Below are 18,377 nucleotides of genomic sequence, written 5' to 3' on the forward strand. Positions count from 1 at the left end.
TAAACTCATCCGACATCGCCATTGACCTCCTTCGAGTTACACAACACCACCGTGCGGCGATCCTCCCTCTCTATGTTTTGTGGTAACCGCCTAGAGTCCGAGTCCTCCCCTCTAATTTGGAAGCTGTGCATGTTTCAGAGAAACCTGTTATCACCCAATAACTTGGAAGAGATTCATTTTCCTTTTTTTTTTAAATAATTTTTTTAATGTTCTTTATTTTATCGTGCCGGTGGCTGCACATCTTATACCCCTAATTCTCTATGTGTTTTTGTTTTCCCTAGGAAAAGAGTATACCTTCTATAAGTTTTACATTCCAATGATCCTGAATTCTCGAGATGAAGCCTTTTAAAGACTTGCTTAGATCCGATGTGTTAGAAAAAGTAGCATGTGGGACAGCATACATACATAGAAACCTCCTCTATTCTTTCGTCTCTTGTTGGTTTCTTCTCAATACTCTCTCAGCTTTCATAATATCTATCACCCTCTTCTGCATTCTCTCTCTCAAGTCTCCGACATGGGGAGAACTAGCTCATCATCATCCTTAGGAACTGCATCTCCATGTCCCGGGTAAGTCCCATTCTTGAAAAGTTTGCCAACATCTGAATTAACTGAGCTATGCAATGGAATTCAAGCATCGATCATGAGAAGAAAAATGATGCATGGGATTGAGATATAAGCACAACAGAAGGGGAAGAACATAACCACCATGCATATATTCACTTCTCTCCTGCTCATCTGTGTTTTATTTCGTATTGTGTTTTGAAGATCCAGATGTTTAAATGTTTCATTTGAACAATCTCAAACTTTCAACACCATAAGCTCCTATTCCAGCACTTTTGATGAATCCTAGGACTTTCAACTTCTGCTTCTTCGCCCGGAAAAGCAAAAGTACAAAAATGCCTTTTTGGACCTGAACCATTTGATCATCCTTCATTTTTGTTGTTGGGCCAAAATTTGAAATTCTACAGTCCTTTTAATCAACCATGTGAGTCTACTATATCGATAGTGAATCAAACTATCAATGTTGATAAAAAATCAACATCTATATCAATTCAAAAATATTAGACATTGCGCATTGTGCTGAATCTACCTTTATCTTCTATTTTCGACAACACTAAATACAAATAATTTCATATTTGGGCCATCTTCCTGGGTTTAGACTTGAGTCATACGCATCCATGATGTTTGTTATATATTTCTGTGGGCCGAGATCTATGGAATTAAGGTGCCCTTTTTTGTTGTTACAGTAAAAAGCCAAACCCATTTAAAACAGTTGGAATCATGCGTGATTGACAATTGTAAAATTATAGTTTGTGGGTTAATTCCAAAAAAAAACACCAACTTTAGATCGAAGGATAATTTTGGCCCGAACTTTTTTTTGTCACATTAAAAAGCACCAACTTTAGGTCGAAAGACAATTCTGGCCTAAACTTTTTTTTGTCTCGTAAAAAAATACACACTTTAGGTCGAGTGACAATTTTGGCCCGAACTTTTTTTTGTCTCATAAAAAATCACCAACTTTTACCCTGATCCCAAATCTAGCCCCCCCGTTAACTTTCTGTCTAAATTCACCATTGTTTGAGAAAAAAGGTTATGGTGGTGAGTCTGACGAATCTCGTCCATGGCGTCTGTCGACGGGCGGTGGTCTACAGCTTCAGATTACAACAAAATGATGAAGTCTGGCTAGAGAGATTCAATCTAGAGATATTTTTGACTTGCCGGTGAAGTGAAGAAGACGAATAGTTTCACCGTTATTCTTCAAGTTGTGGTTCAGAAAATAAGATAATGAATAGTGCTTTAAATTTAGTTAGCAAGTCACGTAGATTTATTGCTAAGGTGGAATAGTCAAGTTGGATAATCAAGGATTTTAAGTCAACAGGGGGCCATATTTGGGATCAGGGTGAAAGTTGGTACTTTTTTACGAGACAAAAAAAAGTTGGGGCTATAATTGTCACTCGACCTAAAGTGTGTACTTTTTTACGAGACAAAAAAAAGTTCGGGTCAGAATTGTTCCTCGACCTAAAGTTAATACTTTTTTTATGAGACAACAAAAAGTTCGAGTCAAAATTGTCCCTCGACCTAAAGTTGGTGCTTTTTTTTGGAATTAACCCTATAATTTGTCTAATTGAATATCTGTCAAATTGAATCTATACACAACCATTGGCCCATTATTTTAGTCTAAATGCATGGAACTGAGATTAACATCATAGTCTTTCATTTAACGATTTATGTTCACTATGACAAACGTGCGTTTGACAGTTAGCTGTGAATACTGAATAGAAAGTCTTTTGGGCAAGTGTTTTCCTTTTCATCATCATTTTTGCAGCAAATTCCACCCCTTTTGCTATGACCGAGGTAATCTCGTAGACGAGTACATGGCCACCAAAATTGCGTGATATCTGTTTTTTTAAGTAACCTTTCTTATTTTATTTCACTCCACCGTGAAGTAGTTCAACTATGTATCCCTGCCACTCTGTATATAGTATATGCACATGTATACAATAGAGTCTATGTACTTTCACTTCATTTGACAACAATCTGAAACTTTTAGTAATCATTTATGATAACAATGATAAAATGAAAAGTCTTTGCGGTGGGGTAGGTCAAACATTGCAAATTTATACAATAAAGTATATGTACTTTCACTTCATTCGACAACAATCTGAATCTAGTAAAGATGGTATTGCATTTATAAGATACCTCGTCTTGACACATGTTACTTTGTTCGCTCAATTATTACAAATATATAGTTAGGTAATTCCTATGTTTGATATAAACATAAGGTATTCATTAAATTATGAATTGTTCATGGTCGTAATAGTCAAATATTCCGATTCATTGTGACTAGTTGTCGAATTTATTTGGATTCCACCGTTTTTTGTGCCATTTATGTTCTCTCTCTTACCGGTTAACCACCATAATTAAATTGCTGTCGAATATATGACAGATGATCAAGAAGCCAAAGAACAGAACTCATCCCACCCCACAAGCATCATCACCAATAGTCAAGCAACGATAACCCCTAAACCCATGAACTTCTTGTGGTGGATTAGAGTGGCTCTCTACTCACTCTTTGTGCTCTCTGGCCAATCGGTGGGCACGCTCCTTGGGAGGCTCTACTACACCAAAGGAGGCAGCAGCAAGTGGCTTGCCGCATTTGCCCAGCTTGCGGGCTTCCCAATCCTCCTCCTCCTCTACTTCATCCCCACACCCAAACAACCAAGTGACCCTAATAACCCACAAATCCAAATAGATGCACAAGCTCAATCTCAATCACAATCAACCCCTCTCAAGAGCCTTGCCCTTGCGTACATCTCTCTTGGGACACTTGTGGCCCTAAATGGCTATTTATACTCAGTTGGCCTCTTGTACCTCCCTGTCTCCACCTTCTCCCTCATTTGCTCCTCCCAATTGGCCTTCAATGCCCTCTTCGCCTTCTTCCTAAATGCCCAAAAGTTCACCCCCTACATCACAAACTCCCTAGTCCTCCTCACCATCTCCTCAGCCCTCCTTGTGTTCCAATCAGATTCAGAAGACCACAAGGGGGTTTCCGCAGGGAAATATGCACTAGGGTTTGTGTGCACCATTGGGGCATCAGCTGGTTATGGTCTTGTCCTGTCCTTGACCCAACTTTGCTTTAGCAGGGTCATAAGGAAGGTGACGCTTAGGGCAGTTTTGAACATGATCGTGTACCCATCTTTATTGGCTAGTGCGATTATTGTGGCGGGGTTGCTTGGGAGTGGTGAGTGGGAGCATCTGGGGAGAGAGATGGACGAGTATGAGCTTGGCAAGGTGAGGTATGTGATGAACTTGGTCGGTACGGCAATTTCTTGGCAAGTGTTCACCATTGGCACAATTGGGTTGATATTAGACGCGTCGTCTTTGTTCTCGAACTCGATTAGTGTGGTGGGCTTGCCGATCGTGCCCATTTTCGCGGTCGTGTTCTTCGGGGACAGCATGGATGGGGTCAAGGTGATGGCTATGATCTTGGCCGTTTGGGGGTTCGTTTCTTATGTCTACCAATATTATTTGGATGATGCCAAGCTGAAGGCTCAAAGGACAAGCGTTGGTGGGGATGAAACTAGTGTGGGATCGGCACTAAATGCTTCGATTGCTAGGGTTGGTGAATGATTAAAGATGGTGGAGTGTTTTAGTTTGTGTTTAGCCAACTTTAAGTAGAGAGAGGTAATTTCCTACTGTAACCGTTTGGAGATAAATAACAAGGAACAGATTTGCATTTTACGTAAAAGTAAGAGCACTTTACTAACAGATGTCATTAGTCATAAACCTAAATATGCAAAGTGAAGTGGCTTATGGGATACGTTTGTTTTGTGGAAAATGAATGGTTTGGAAAATATTTTCCTTAGAGATGATCACTTGTATCGCTTAAAATAATTAGCCAATGAATTTTTTTTTTTGAAATTATTCAATTTCTGTGAAACAAGTAGAGTCATAGTTCTAGTTTTGTGATTTTTACCCGAGCTCTTTTGAAACTGGCACCTTAGCCTCGACTACTTCTTTGATCCTGACCGAAAACTATACTCACTAATTCTCTATACTTCATGCAAAATTAATTATTCATTAAATAAAATGCTTACTATGGACTTGAAGCAGGAACAAGTTTTACTTAGGAAATACATTTCTGTTTTGTTTGGTTTTGTTTGTTTTGTTCCGGGGTTACGGCATTCGGCGGAATCAGCTAAACCCAAGCAGATCCGATAAAACTTGCCTCGACATTGAATTTCAATACATTTCTCTTCTTTGGCTTCTTTTTTTGTGGCACCAACCAAATTGTCGCACATCAGTACGTCTCTCGTCGTATATGAAATTCTCGCCGTGTCTAAATAGTGACACACAAATTTATGTATACATTTGTTATATTTGTTTAATATTTGAATAATATTTTAGATTTCGACAAATTAGCCAAAAATTGAGTGTACTACATGTCGATAATATCTGCTAGAGTGTCGCCATTTCGAGCTTACGTACGTAGCAAACAAAGCACACAATACTTTTATTAGAACATCTTCCTTCTTTTTTTCTTTGGCTCCGTGAGAGTGAGGTAGTTCAAATGATAAAAGCTTCCTCTTAGACCACTGGGATGAGCTTTTGCCTCGTGTTCATTACGTAAACTTGAGACTTTTCTATTGAAAGGATAAATCTGTATGACATAATGACATCCTTGTCAATCTCAACTAATCTGAACTAAGAAGATAAGCTATCGAACCATTTCATTTTTTGGGGTCCTTTTTCCTTGGTTTGAGCATGATTTTAGGAAGATGACTCCACTCTACGGAAAAATCTACTGAAGTATCCAACATAGGTTTCAAATGAAACATTATAAATGGGTCATATTAAATTAGTTTAGAGTTTGAACAATAGTGCAGTAATAGATGAAGGAAAACGCTAGGAAGTAAGTTAAGACTGAACTATCATGTTAATATACCGAAATAAAAATAGACTCTTACTAGGGACATAATATCCTCCGCTTGCTTAATGTCAATCTATGGTCCATCACATTATTTAACACATTAGTTTTGCAAACCCAGTTTCTTATATGCACATTATTTAACACATCAATTTCTCTTTTAAATGATTAATATTTTTTCCCTTACCAAAGTAGATATTTTATCAGGTATATATGTTGGAGAAAACCTCCCCTTCATCTTTCATCTCTGGTTGGTCTCTGTCTTAACACTCTCTCAGCTTTTATAATATTGTATCACTCTCTTCTGGGTTCTCTCTCTCTCTCATCCCCGCCATGGGAGAACTCGCTCATCATCATATACAAGAACTGCAACTCCACATCGCGGGTAAGTCCAATTCTTGAAGAATTTACCAATATCTGAATTAATTGAGTTTGCAATGGAGTTCATGCATCGATTATGAGAAGCAAAATGATGAAATGGATTGAGATGGGGACAAAGGACGGGGGGAAAATAACCACCATGCATATATTTACTTCTCTCCCTACTACTCTGTGTTTTGTTTTGTTTGTGATTTGGAGATTTAGATGTTTAAATGCGTCATGTGAACAGCTAAAACTTTCAACAACGTAAGCTCATACTCCTGGACTTTGATGAATCCTAGGACTCTTAACTTCTGCTTCTTCCCCTGGACAAGCAAAAGTACAAATGTGCCTTTTTTGCAGCAAATTCCACCCCTTCTTGCACCACCAAGGTGATCTCATAGACGAGTAAATGACCAATAAAGTTGCGTGATATATTTTGTATAATTGAACTTTATTATTTTATTTCACTCTACATGTGTCGGATGAAATGTCTGCCATAGAGTATGTGTACTTTCACTTCATTTGACAACAATCTGAAACATTTGGTAATCATTTTATTAATTACGATGATAATGCCAATGAAAAGTCTTTGCGGTGGGGTAGGTCAACTTCACCCAAGATCATCAACTTGGGTAAACAACGTTGTCCTTTGGAGATGGACTTGCTTTAGTCCCCGCGTGCGATTCTATATACACGTCATGGTGATCTAGTGAAGATGGTATTGCATTTATCAATCCTAGCTGTTTTCCCAAAAAATAAAAGGTCTAGATCCTAGCAATTTCTCCCCCAAAAAAAAGAAAGTTCTACTTCTTCACACGAAGAAAAATGGTTCGAAAGTAAAAGTTTAACTTAAACACATTGTCTTGACACATATTACTTTATTTGCTCATACATTACAAATACATAATTAAGTAACTCCTACATTTGGTATAGACATGACGTACTCGCTAAATTATGAATCTGGTCATAGCCGTAATATTCGAATATTCTGATTAATTGTGACTAGTTATCGAATTTACTTGGATTTCACCATTTTTTGTGCCATTTGTACTCTCTCTGTCTTACTAATTAAAACCCTTAATTATTTTGCTATTTAATATATGACCAGGTGATCAAAAAGTGAAAGAAGAGAATTCATCCCTTCCCACCCGCACCATCACCAGTAGTCAAGCAAAAATAACCCCTAAACCCATGAACTTCTGGTGGTGGATTAGAGTGGCACTCTACTCACTCTTTGTGCTCTCTGGCCAATCGGTGGGCACACTCCTTGGGACGCTCTACTACAACAAAGGAGGCAACAGCAAGTGGCTCGCCACACTTGTCCAGCTTTTGGGCTTCCCAATTATTTTCCTTCTCTATTTTATCCCCACCCCCAAACCCCCCAGTGCCCCAGATAACCCCCACACCCAAACACACCCACAAGCTCAATCTGAATCACAATCACCCTCTCTCAAAAGCCTTGCCCTTGTGTACCTCTCTCTGGGTACAATTGTGTCCCTAGATTGCTATTTATACTCACTTGGCCTCTTGTACCTCCCTGTCTCCACCTACTCCCTCATTTGCTCCTCTCAGTTGGCCTTCAATGCCCTCTTCTCCTTCTTCCTAAATGCCCAAATGTTCACCCCCTACATCATCAACTCCCTAGTCCTCCTTACAATCTCCTCAACCCTCCTTGTGTTCCAATCAAATTCAGATGACCCCACGGGGTCTCCAGAGGGAAATATGCGCTAGGGTTTGTGTGCACCACTGGGGCATCAGCTGGTTATGGGCTTCTCCTATCCTTAGACCAACTTTGCTTTAGGAGGGTCATAAGGACGGTGACGCTTAGGGCAGTTTTAAACATGATTGTGTACCCATCTTTAGTGGCTAGTGTGATTATTGTGGTGGGGTTGTTTGGGAGTGGTGAGTGGGAGCATCTGGGGAGAGAGATGGATGGGTATGAACTTGGGAAGGTGAGCTATGTGATGAACTTGGTCGGGACGGCAATTGCTTGGCAGGTGTTCACCATCGGCACAGTCGGGTTGATATTCGAAGCGTCGTCTTTGTTCTCGAACTCTATTAGCGTGGTGGGGTTGCCGATTGTGCCCATTTTCGCGGTCGTGTTCTTTGGGGAGACGATGGATGGGGTCAAGGTGATGGCTATGATCTTGGCCATTTGGGGGTTCGTTTCTTATGTGTACCAATATTATTTAGACGATGCCAAGTTGAAGGCTCAAGGGAGGAGTGTTGTTGGGGATAAGGTAAGTGTGGGATCGGAACAAAATGCTCCATTTGTGGATTATTATAGATAATGTGTTTTAGTTTCTGTTTAACCAAGTTCGGGTAGCGAGATGTAATTGCTTGCTGTGACCGTTTGGAGATAAAACAAAAACAAGGCACAGATTAAGATGATTGAAAATGTTTCTAACAGCCTAACATGTCCGCATTAATTAAATTTCATCTACGTTGACCTGGTTGTGAATTGTATTTGAATTGGTCCGATATGCTAAACGAATTTGGACTTACGAGAGAGCCAAATTTTGGAGGATAAGAATTTGCGAAAAGAGCAAACATATAGACGGTCACCGACACTCCTGATGGCGCATGAGAGGCCCATTCACGCATGCATTCAAGGAATTATATATACACTTGGCCCCGTTAAGGCAAAATGGCAAAGGCCATAAAAAAGTATAAACTATGTCCACTGTAATACATTTACCATAAATTTTTTCGTGATACCAAAATTTCCAAACTTGTACTTGTGTGACACATTACCCTCCGTCAAGATTCTATACATGAAAACCGTTAAAAGTCTCTTACATAGAGTCCAGAAAGCAAAAAGTGTTGACATGACGCTCATGTGGTTTAAGTGAAATAAAAACGATATTGTTTTAGCTGAAAAATCATCTAACGGAACCTTGACGGAGGGTAAATGTGTCACATAGGTACAACTTCGAGATTTTTTATGTCATAAGAAAAAGTTTAGGGTAAATGTATCACAGTCGCATAATTTGAGATTTTTGATGTCTTAAAAAGTTCATGATAAATGTGTGGACGTACTTTGGAGATTTTTGTGGCTTTTTCCCAAGGCAAAATCCAAAAGTTAGACCAATATTTCTGTTCAGGAAACATAAAAGAAGGAAGGAAATAAAATTTTGGACAGTAAAGGAACAGAAACGGAAAAAGGATCTGGCTGATCAGGTGGACATAAAACGCGCGAGAGAGAAAGAAATCAAAGGGAGATCTCAGCATTATCCTCGGGCGGGGTTTCTTTCCTAAAAACGATGTATCCACCCTTGAAAAAGAGATTCAGATTCCTATGGAATCAGACCCTCTCGTGTACGTTCTCTCTTTCATGGACTCTGCATCACCATTTCTGCTTCGCTACGTTTTGATCGCTCGTTGAAGGTCTCTCGAAACCGTCCATGAGATCATCGCCGGCGCCATGGTCGAGATGTGTCCTTCACTTTATCGTTGCCAAATTGACCAATTGTTTGGAGTCGAGATGATCTTTGGTCGTAGCCGTTCCACTGGAACCGAGCCTCAGTTGGTCTAAACATGGGCGAATCTTTGCCAGTTCCTCGCGGTGATCATAGCCTCGGGGTTAGTTGATACCTTACGGACCCGGGTTGCCGTCGTTGTTCAGTTGATCAGTGTCCATACCGGTTGCTGTTCTGCATCGCGATCCTCGCTGTGACCCATCTTGAAGTTCCTGCATATTTAAAGGAGTGGAAGTCGGGCGGTGGACTTCGTCTTGCAAGAAAGAGAGAGGAAAGTCGATTGCAGGCTCTAAAAGTTGACGATTCCGTCATCGTGCAACCGAGGCATCACCAACGCAACCGAGGCAACGCCGACACTGCTGAGCCAACATCGACATGCATTACAGAGGATCCACACCGGCGTGTCCCTAACGTCCTTGGCGGACTTTGGTAGTAATCCTATTCAAATCATAGCTCGTGGAAATCTCACTGCAATGGACAATGAGGCTTTGTTTTAGCTTGCTCATGCATCCAGTATCTTCACAATTCCCTTTAACTAATCTCATATATCTTGAATAATTAATCTCATATTTCCTTGATGATAATAGATATTTATCGGGTATATATCTTAGAGAAGGTAGCATGCAGAACACATCCCTACATACATAGAAAACCTTTTCCTCTTCTTTCATCGCTCGTTGGTTTCTGTTTTAACACTCTCTCAGCTTTTATAATAGCTTCTCACTCTCTTCTGGGTCCAATCTTTTGTCCCCAACATGGGAGAATTAGCTCATCTTCGTCATCCTCAGGAACTGCAACTCAACATCGTGGGTAAGTCCAATTCTTGAAGAGCTTACCAATATCTGAATTACTCTGAGTATTGCAATGGAATTTGTGCATAAATCATGAGAAGAAAATTGATGAATCGAATTGAGATGGGCACGAAAGAAGGGGGAAGAGATAACCACAATGTATATATCCACTTCTCTCCATGCTACTCTGTGTTTTTGTTTGGTTTTGTGCTTGTGTTTTTATGTAGAAGTCTATGTATATATGAGTTTTGAAGAACCAGATGGTTTTATTCATGTGAACAAGCTTAAACTTTCAACACCAGAAGCTCCTACTCCACAGAAGGTATTGCCATTTTTGAATCCTAGCTGTTTTCCCAAAAGATAAAAGGTCGATCCTAGCTATTTTCCCAAGGAAAAAAATAAAGAACGAGTTTAGTTCTTCACGTTAAAAAGTTAGTTACAAAGTAAAAATGTTTAACTCAAAAAATTTCGAGATATGTTACTTTGTTTGCTTATATTACAAATGTATAAGTAGTTAATCTCTACTAATGCAGTCACTATATTATAAATCTGATCATAGCCGTAATTATTGCGTACTCTGATTCATTGTGGTTAGACGTTGCACTTAGATGGACCACAGTTTCATTTTTGTGCCATTTATATTCTCTCTCTTCCTTAATTAAATTGGCTATCCAATTTATGACCAGGGGATCAAGAAGCGAAGGAAGAGAACTCATCCCTCCCCACAAGCATCATCACCAATAATCAAGTAACAAGAACACCTAAACCCAAGAACTTCAGGCGGTGGATTAAAGTGGCTCTCTACTCACTCTTTATGCTCTCTGGCCAAGCGGTGGCCACACTCCTTGGGAGGCAATACTAGAACAAAGGAGGCAACAGCAAGTGGCTTGTCACACTTCTTCAGCTTGTGGGCTTCCCAATCCTCTTCCTTCTCTTCTTTATCCCCACGCCCAATCACCCTAATAACCCCCACATCGAAAAACGCCCACTTGCTCAATCTCAATCACAATCACCCTCTCTCAAGAGCCTTGCCCTTGTGTACCTCTCTCTAGGCACAATTCTGTCCTTAGATTTCTACTTATATTCAGTTGGCCTCTTGTACCTTCCTGTCTCCACCTACTCCCTCATTTGCTCCTCCCAATTGGCCTTCAATGCCTTCTTCCCCTTCTTCCTAAATTCCCAAAAGTTCACCTCCTACATCATTAACTCCCTAGTCCTCCTCACAATCTCCTCAACCCTCCTTGTGTTCCAATAAGATTCAGAAGTCCCCAAGGGGGTCTCCAGTGGGAAATATGCACTAGGGTTTGTGTGCACCATTGGGGCATCAGCTGGTTATGGGCTTATCCTTTCCTTGGCCCAACTTTGCTTTAGGAGGGTCATTAGGAAGGAGACGTTTAGGGCAGTTTTGGACATGCTTGTGTACCAATCTTTAGTGGCTAGTGTGATTGTTGTGGTGGGGTTGTTTGCGAGTGGAGAGTGGGAGCATTTGGGGAGAGAGATGGATGGGTATGAGCTTGGGAAGGTGAGCTATGTTATGAACTTGGTCGGGACAGCAATTTCTTGGCAAGTGTTTGGAATCGGCGCAATTGGATTGATTAAGGACGTATCATCTTTGTTCTCAAACTCTAATGGTGTAATGGGGTTGCCAATTGTGCCCATTCTCGCAGTTGTGTTCTTTGGGGATAGGATGGATGGGATCATGGTAATGTCTATGATCTTTGCCATTTGGGGGTTCATTTCTTTTGTGTACCAGCATAAATTGGACGTTGCCATGCTGAAGGCGCAAAGGAATAGTGTTGATGGGGATGAGGTTAGTGCAAGTTCGCCACTGAATGCTCCAATTGCAAGAGTTGGTGGATGAATAAAGTTGGAGGAGTGTTTCAGTTTGTGTTAATCCAACTTTAAGTTGGGAGAGGTAATTTTCTTGCTGTAACCATTTGGTGGAGAAAATCAAGGAACATAATAAGGAGATTGAAACTGTTGCTATTATTTTATTTCCTCGCTGTCTTTTGATCACAATAAAGTGCATTCTGTCTTTAGTGCCCATTTTGCAGTCTCATCATGAAAGTTAGGTACTTGTGCGTCGTTTGACTAAAAGAGAGAAAAAATAAAATAAATTAAAAAATTATTTAAAAAATATCTACGTCAACAGCGACCTTGCCATATAAGGTGGCCAGTGTCAACGTCAATAATATTCAGCCAAAATTAGTCGGAATGATCGAATTAACTTTAGGTCAAAAGGTTTATGATTAAATTGGCACCATTAAAACGTTTAGGACTAAATTAGCGCAAATGTAATAGGTTCATGACTTTTTTGACACTTTACCTATCTTGCAACTCAATTGCTGATATCTCATTATTATGTGAAAGTGAGGTTTTCCGCTGAGGGTGGACAAAAAGCAAAATTATTCCTTTTTATCTTTACCATATTAATTTAATTAGGGACAAATAGGTCCACGTCATATGACGGTTGTTTAGTTTTGTTTTTTCTTGGCTCAGGGAGATTGAAAACTAAGGAAGCCCAATTGATAAAGCTTCTAATTAAGGATGAGCTCAAACTTTAGTTTTTGTCCCAATTTTACCTTTTGTTTCATAAAAAACCTTTAGTTTTAGGTCATCTCCCAATTTTACCATAAACTTTTTTTGTTCTATAAAAAACCCTCAACTTTAGATCCAAACCCAATTTTACCCTCAATTCTTTTTTGTCTCATAAAAAACCCTCCAATTTTACCCTAAACTTTTTTTTTATCTATAAGAAAATCCCAACTTTAGGTCCAATTTCAATTTTACTCTAATTTTTTTTGTCTCATAAAAGATCATCAACTTTTAATTGAGTCCCAAATATCCTCTCCATTAACCCTCCATCAAAATTGCCTTTAGTGATTTTGCGCTCGTCGATCTCTTATGCTTAGGAATGTTCCATCTTTCGCGGTTAGAGAGCGCTCGAGACGCTCAAACAGCTCGTGCTTGAGAGTTTTCCATCTCTCGGTTTGTGACTCAAGTAAAAGTTTGTGATTTTTTATGAGATTGTAAAAATTTTAGGGTAAAATTGGGACTGAACTGTAAAATTCGGACAATACCTAAAGTTGGGAGTTTTTTAATCGGACAAAAAAAAGTTTAAGGTAAAATTGGAACATGACCTAAAGTTGAGGGTTTTTTATGGGACAAAAAAAAGTTTATGGTAGAATTGGAACTGGACCTAAAGTTGAAAGTTTTTTATGAGATAAAAGGTAAAATTGGGATAAAAGTTATAATTGGAGGTTTTTTAGGATATTAGGCCTAATTTAATTAGGGACAAATAGGTCCACGTCGTGTGACGATTGTTTAGTTTTAGTTTTTTTTTTTTGGCTCAGGGAGATTGAAAACCAAGGAAGCCCAATTGATAAAGCTTCGTCTGAGGGATGAGCTTTTGCCTAGTCATGCTGTGGTTTGACATTTCATAACGTAAAGTGGTGGTGACTCAAGAGCTAAGGAGATCCCCTTTATATTAAAAAGATAAATCTGTTTGAAATAATGACATTCACAAGAACTAGGAAGATACTATCAAGATCATTACATGTTTTGACGTCTTTTTCCCTTGGTTTGAGCATGACTTTAGAAAGACCACTTTATTTTACCCAAAAATCTACTAAAGTATACGCATAGGTTTCAAATCAAACATAATAAATGCGTACTATCAAATTAGTTCAGAGTTTGGACACAAGAGCAACTTATAAAGGGAAACGCTAGGTAATATACTTGAACAATTTAACGGACTTTTACTAAGGATTGAATATCATCCGCTTGCTTAATATCAACCTTCTGTCCATAATGTTATTTAACTCGTCAATTTTGCAGCAGTTTCTTACACACTTGACTATTGAAAAGTTGAAAGATTTGGATACAAAGTTAATCCTTTCAGATGTGATACGTCAAAATTGTTCATTTTGGACGTTCCATACTTACTTACCCTTTTTCCTCTTTTCCTTTTTTTATCCTTTCCACCCCCAACCCTCTACAAAAAAAAAAAAAATAGTTCATGGGTTTGTCACACGATTAAGATGACTGACCAATTACATTTCTTCAGTAGTATATATCCCATCTTGTTTAATTAGTGCTTAAAATTTTGAGTTCATTCTATTTTAATTAACTTATTACATCACGTGTCCCTTGTCATATAGAATATCTAGTGCTTAAAATTTTGAGTTCATTCTATTTTAATTAACTTATTACATCACGTGTCACTTGTCATATAGAATATCTAGTGCTTAAAATTTTGAGTTCATTCTATTTTAATTAACTTATTACATCACGTGTCACTTGTCATATAGAATATCTACTTTTCCATGGTAGGCTCATCCATCATCGCCAAATCTCCTTGGAGTCACATATCAAGCGCCAATCCCCTCTTCTTTGTGTTCGTGGCAATTACCTAGAATCGAATTGCAATCTTGATCCAAGATTTCCACCCTCAGACGGCCCTAGATTAGAGTGGCCTTGCCGAGAGAGAGAGATCCATGGATTAACTCACTTAAGATATTGTTTGTTTTAACCCGTCCCATACTGAGCTTCACGGTTTTGTCCTTTGGCGTATATGCATGTACTTTCCTAGGAGGTCACCCACCTTGGTAGTGTTCTAATTTGGGTGCGCTTAATTTTGGAGTTTTAAAGCAAAGCTTGACGTTATGTTAAAAGGTATATCCGTAAGTTAATTCCAATTTTTCACATGTACATCTTAGAATTGCTCATCCCTTATTCGGTGCACAGTTCAATTTATTCATACCTCCTTTACCATCCTAGAAGCCTATTAGGAACCGCTTCTTGTCTAGGTCCTTTGGTCCAGGCAACCACTCCCCATCTTCGTCAAATCGAGTCATTAGAGAGAGAGAGAGAGAGAGAGAGAGAGAGAGAGAGAGAGAGAGAGAGAGAGAGAGAGAGAGAGAGAGAGAGAGAGAGAGAGAGAGAGAGAGAGAGAGAGAGAGAGAGAGAGAGAGAGAGTTTGTGCGTGTGTGGAGGCGGCTTAATGGAGACAGAGGTGCAACAGTGGCGAGGAGCAAACAGTAACGGTGGTAGTGACACAGGAGAGAGAAAGACAGAGAAGGGGGGAGGGGATCTTAAATTTGATTTTTTCAAGGTCAATTATCGAAAAAGACAAGGGTATTAGGGTGTATTTGATTGTCTGGGTTCAGATTGTGATGAGATATGATAAAGTAGAATTAGAAATCTCTAGAATATTCTTTGAATTGTAGAAAATTCCATCATATGTTTAGTGTAACTTAGGGTACATTTATTTCACGGAAAACTCAATGATAACGGAAAATAATTTCCTGAACAGCATTTTCCAAGAAACCGGTTAATTTTCCTTTGTTTGGTAATATATGATCGAATTTGTTTTTAGATGTTTGGATTTCATTGGAATATGATTTCAATCTCATAACTTTATCTTAGGAAAAAAAATCGAATTTTTAATTTTTAATTTTATTATTTTAAAAAAATTCAAAATTTTAAATATTTTACTTTATTTTTAAAAAATCAAAATTTTAATTATTTTTTATTTTCTCTTTTCTTTTTCTTTTTCTTTTTCTTTTTCTTTTTCTTTTCTTTCCTTTACTTTTTTTCTCCTTCTCTGTCGCGACTGATCGGCTGGCGATGGCCACAAGCGAGCTCGAGGCTCCCCTGACAATGGCCACAGGCGGTCGAGCTCGCCGTCCTCGGCTGAGCCTGAGCTTGCTTGGATCTGGCGAGTTGCGAGCTCGCTGGGAGCGACTGAGCTCACACTGGCCTGTATCCCGGCGAGCTCGAATTGGCCTAGACCTGGCAAGTCGCGGGCTCACGCGAGGCCAGCGAGGGTCGAGGCTCACTAGCACAAGGTTAGGGCTTGCCGGCATGAGCTCGAGGATAGCCAAGATCTGGCGAGCCTTGAGCTCATCGGCCTTGCACGAGGTCGAGGCTCACCGACGCGAGTTTGGGGCTTACCGGGATTTGGCGAGCTCGAGCTTGCGTCGGCAAGCCGCGACATTGCGCTGACTCGCCAGCCCTGTTGGTGGCTGGCCGTCGTCGAGGCTGGTGACTAGTGGAGGGAAGAAAAAAGAAAAAGAAAAAAGAAAAAAGAAAAGAAAAGAAAAGAATAAAATATTATAAAAAATTGAGATGAGCAATTCTAAAAAATATTTTCACCTTCTTAGATTAGGAAATTCACTTTCCTAATATTATGCATGAATGTTTTACTTGATCAAAAAATGTTTTCCATTGACTTATCATTTTCGACGAACAAAACGAGTGAAAGTCCAGAAAACGAATTCTCAAAAAAAAAATCTCTCAAACAAACGCACCCTTAAGATAGGATTGAGAATCTTTAAAAACCCTCTCTCTCATGACGTTCTCGTACAACAAAGGAGGCAACAGCAAATGGCTTGGCACACTTGTCACACTAGCAAGCTTTCCCATCCTCCTTCTCTACTTTGTCCCCACACCTAGAAACCCCAATAACCCCCACATTGAAACACACTTACAAGCTCAATCTCAATCCCAATCATCCTCTCTCAAGAGCCTTGCCCTTGTGTACCTCTCTCTAGGCACAATTGTGGCCCTATATTGCTATTTATACTCAGTTGGCCTCTTGTACCTCCCTGTCTCCACCTACACCCTCGTTTGCTCCTCCCAATTGGCCTTCAATGCCCTATTCTCCTTCTTCCTAAATGCCCAAAAGTTCACCCCCTACATCACCAACTCCCTAGTCCTCCTCACAATCTCCTCAACTCTCCTTGTGTTCCAATCAAATTCAGATGACCCCAAGGGGGGTCTCCGAAGGGAAGTATGCACTGGGGTTTGTGTGCACCATCGGGGCATCAGCCGGTTATGGTCTTTTCTTGTCCTTGACCCAACTTTGCTTTAGGAGGGTCATAAGGAAGGAGACTTTTAGGGCAATTTTGGACATGCTTGTGTACCAATCTTTAGTGGCTAGTGTGATTATTGTGGTGGGGTTGTTTAGGAGTGGTGAGCGGGAGAATTTGGGGATAGAGATGTATGCCTACGAGCTAGGGAAGGTGAACTATGTGATGAACTTGGTCGGTATGGCGATTGCCTGGCAAGTGTTTGGGATCAGCGCAATTGGGTTGATATTAGACGTGTCGTCTTTATTCTCAAACTCGATTAGTGTGGTGGGGTTACCGATTGTGCCCATTTTCGCAGTTGTGTTCTTTGGAGAGGGGATGGATGGGGTCAAGGTGATGGCTATGATCTTGGCCATTTGGGGGTTCGTTTCTTATGTGTACCAACAATATTTGGACGATGCCCAGTTGAAGTCTCAAAGGAATATTGTTGGTGGGGATGAGGTTAGTGTGAGATCGCCACTAAATGCTCCAATTGCAAGAGTTGGATAAAAGTTGGTGGAGTGTTTCAGTTTGGGTTAAGCCAAATTTAAGTAGAGAGAGGTAATTTCTTGCTGTAATTATTTGGAGTTGAAAACGAGGAACATAATAAGAAGATTGAAAATGTTGCTAATGTTTGATTGCTTCACTGTGTTTTAAATTCAAGAAAGGACATGCCGTCTTTAGTGCCCATTTTGCAATCTCATATGAAAGTTAGTTACTTATGTGTCATTTGACTAATATATAGTACTATCTAATGCAAATAATATTCGGATTATATTATTAAACATGGGACAAAGGAGATACTTAAATTGCTTCGTACGCAAAAAACTAAGGAGTTGACTAAAGTTCTGTCAGTTATCTCCGATCCTTTTTAAGGTAGGTAAGGCAATTAGGGGGATGCTCACCCTGAGGTTGTAGTTGTTACCTTAACCTCTGCAGTCACTACTACTTAGGGGCGCTCTTGACCAACCCTACTAGTGAGTTGACCAAGAGTATACGAGCCTTATTTTACGCCCTAGGCGACCGAACAACCCTGAGCCCCCTGTTCCCCCTGGATATTTATCTTTTCCCAAAGGGATGGAATATCTTGCTAGGGTTTTTATATCCCCAAAAGCCTAAATGAGAGACTTTAGGAGGTGAAACTTTTTAAGGACATTCTCATATTCAAATTCTTCAGTTATATCTGATCCTTTTTATTTTCTTGTAAGACTTAGCAGCAGGTGATTTTTTTTTTCCATTTCATTAGAAGACAAATTGCATATGTCCTACCGATTGATTGAGCATACTATTATAAATTATTGAAATCATACGAACTTCCGAAGTTTCAGGACCTTCAATCGTTATTTTGGACTTCCATTTAGATGAAAACACTCTTGGAAAACATCAATAGAAGAAAGAGAAAAAGAAAAAGAAAAAGAAAAAGAAAAGATCAATGGTGCTTTTCGGCTACTTTTCGTTGATTGCA

At 39.6% G+C, this 18,377-nt stretch overlaps 2 protein-coding genes and 2 pseudogenes across 2 annotated transcripts; all 4 read left to right on the forward strand.

Annotated features, from left to right (window-relative positions):
• Window positions 1-2,940: 2,940 nt before the first annotated feature.
• LOC115682083 (purine permease 21-like) lies at window positions 2,941-4,131 on the forward strand. Its single transcript, XM_056319809.1, has one exon. The coding sequence runs from the start codon at window positions 2,941-2,943 to the stop codon at window positions 4,129-4,131; it is 1,191 nt and encodes a 396-aa protein (XP_056175784.1).
• Window positions 4,132-5,761: 1,630 nt separating this feature from the next.
• Window positions 5,762-8,082, forward strand: LOC115682038 (purine permease 21-like; annotated as a pseudogene).
• Window positions 8,083-11,059: 2,977 nt separating this feature from the next.
• On the forward strand, window positions 11,060-12,045 carry LOC115682124 (purine permease 21-like). Its single transcript, XM_056319751.1, has one exon. The coding sequence runs from the start codon at window positions 11,473-11,475 to the stop codon at window positions 11,920-11,922; it is 450 nt and encodes a 149-aa protein (XP_056175726.1). The 5' UTR covers window positions 11,060-11,472; the 3' UTR covers window positions 11,923-12,045.
• Window positions 12,046-16,413: 4,368 nt separating this feature from the next.
• LOC130140442 (purine permease 21-like) lies at window positions 16,414-17,422 on the forward strand (annotated as a pseudogene).
• The last annotated feature ends 955 nt before the right edge of the window (window positions 17,423-18,377 follow it).

Source organism: Syzygium oleosum, unplaced genomic scaffold, assembly GCF_021117445.2.
Source record: "Syzygium oleosum isolate NSW1041296 unplaced genomic scaffold, Sole_v2.1 Sole_v2.18, whole genome shotgun sequence".
Lineage (NCBI taxonomy): Eukaryota > Viridiplantae > Streptophyta > Magnoliopsida > Myrtales > Myrtaceae > Syzygium > Syzygium oleosum.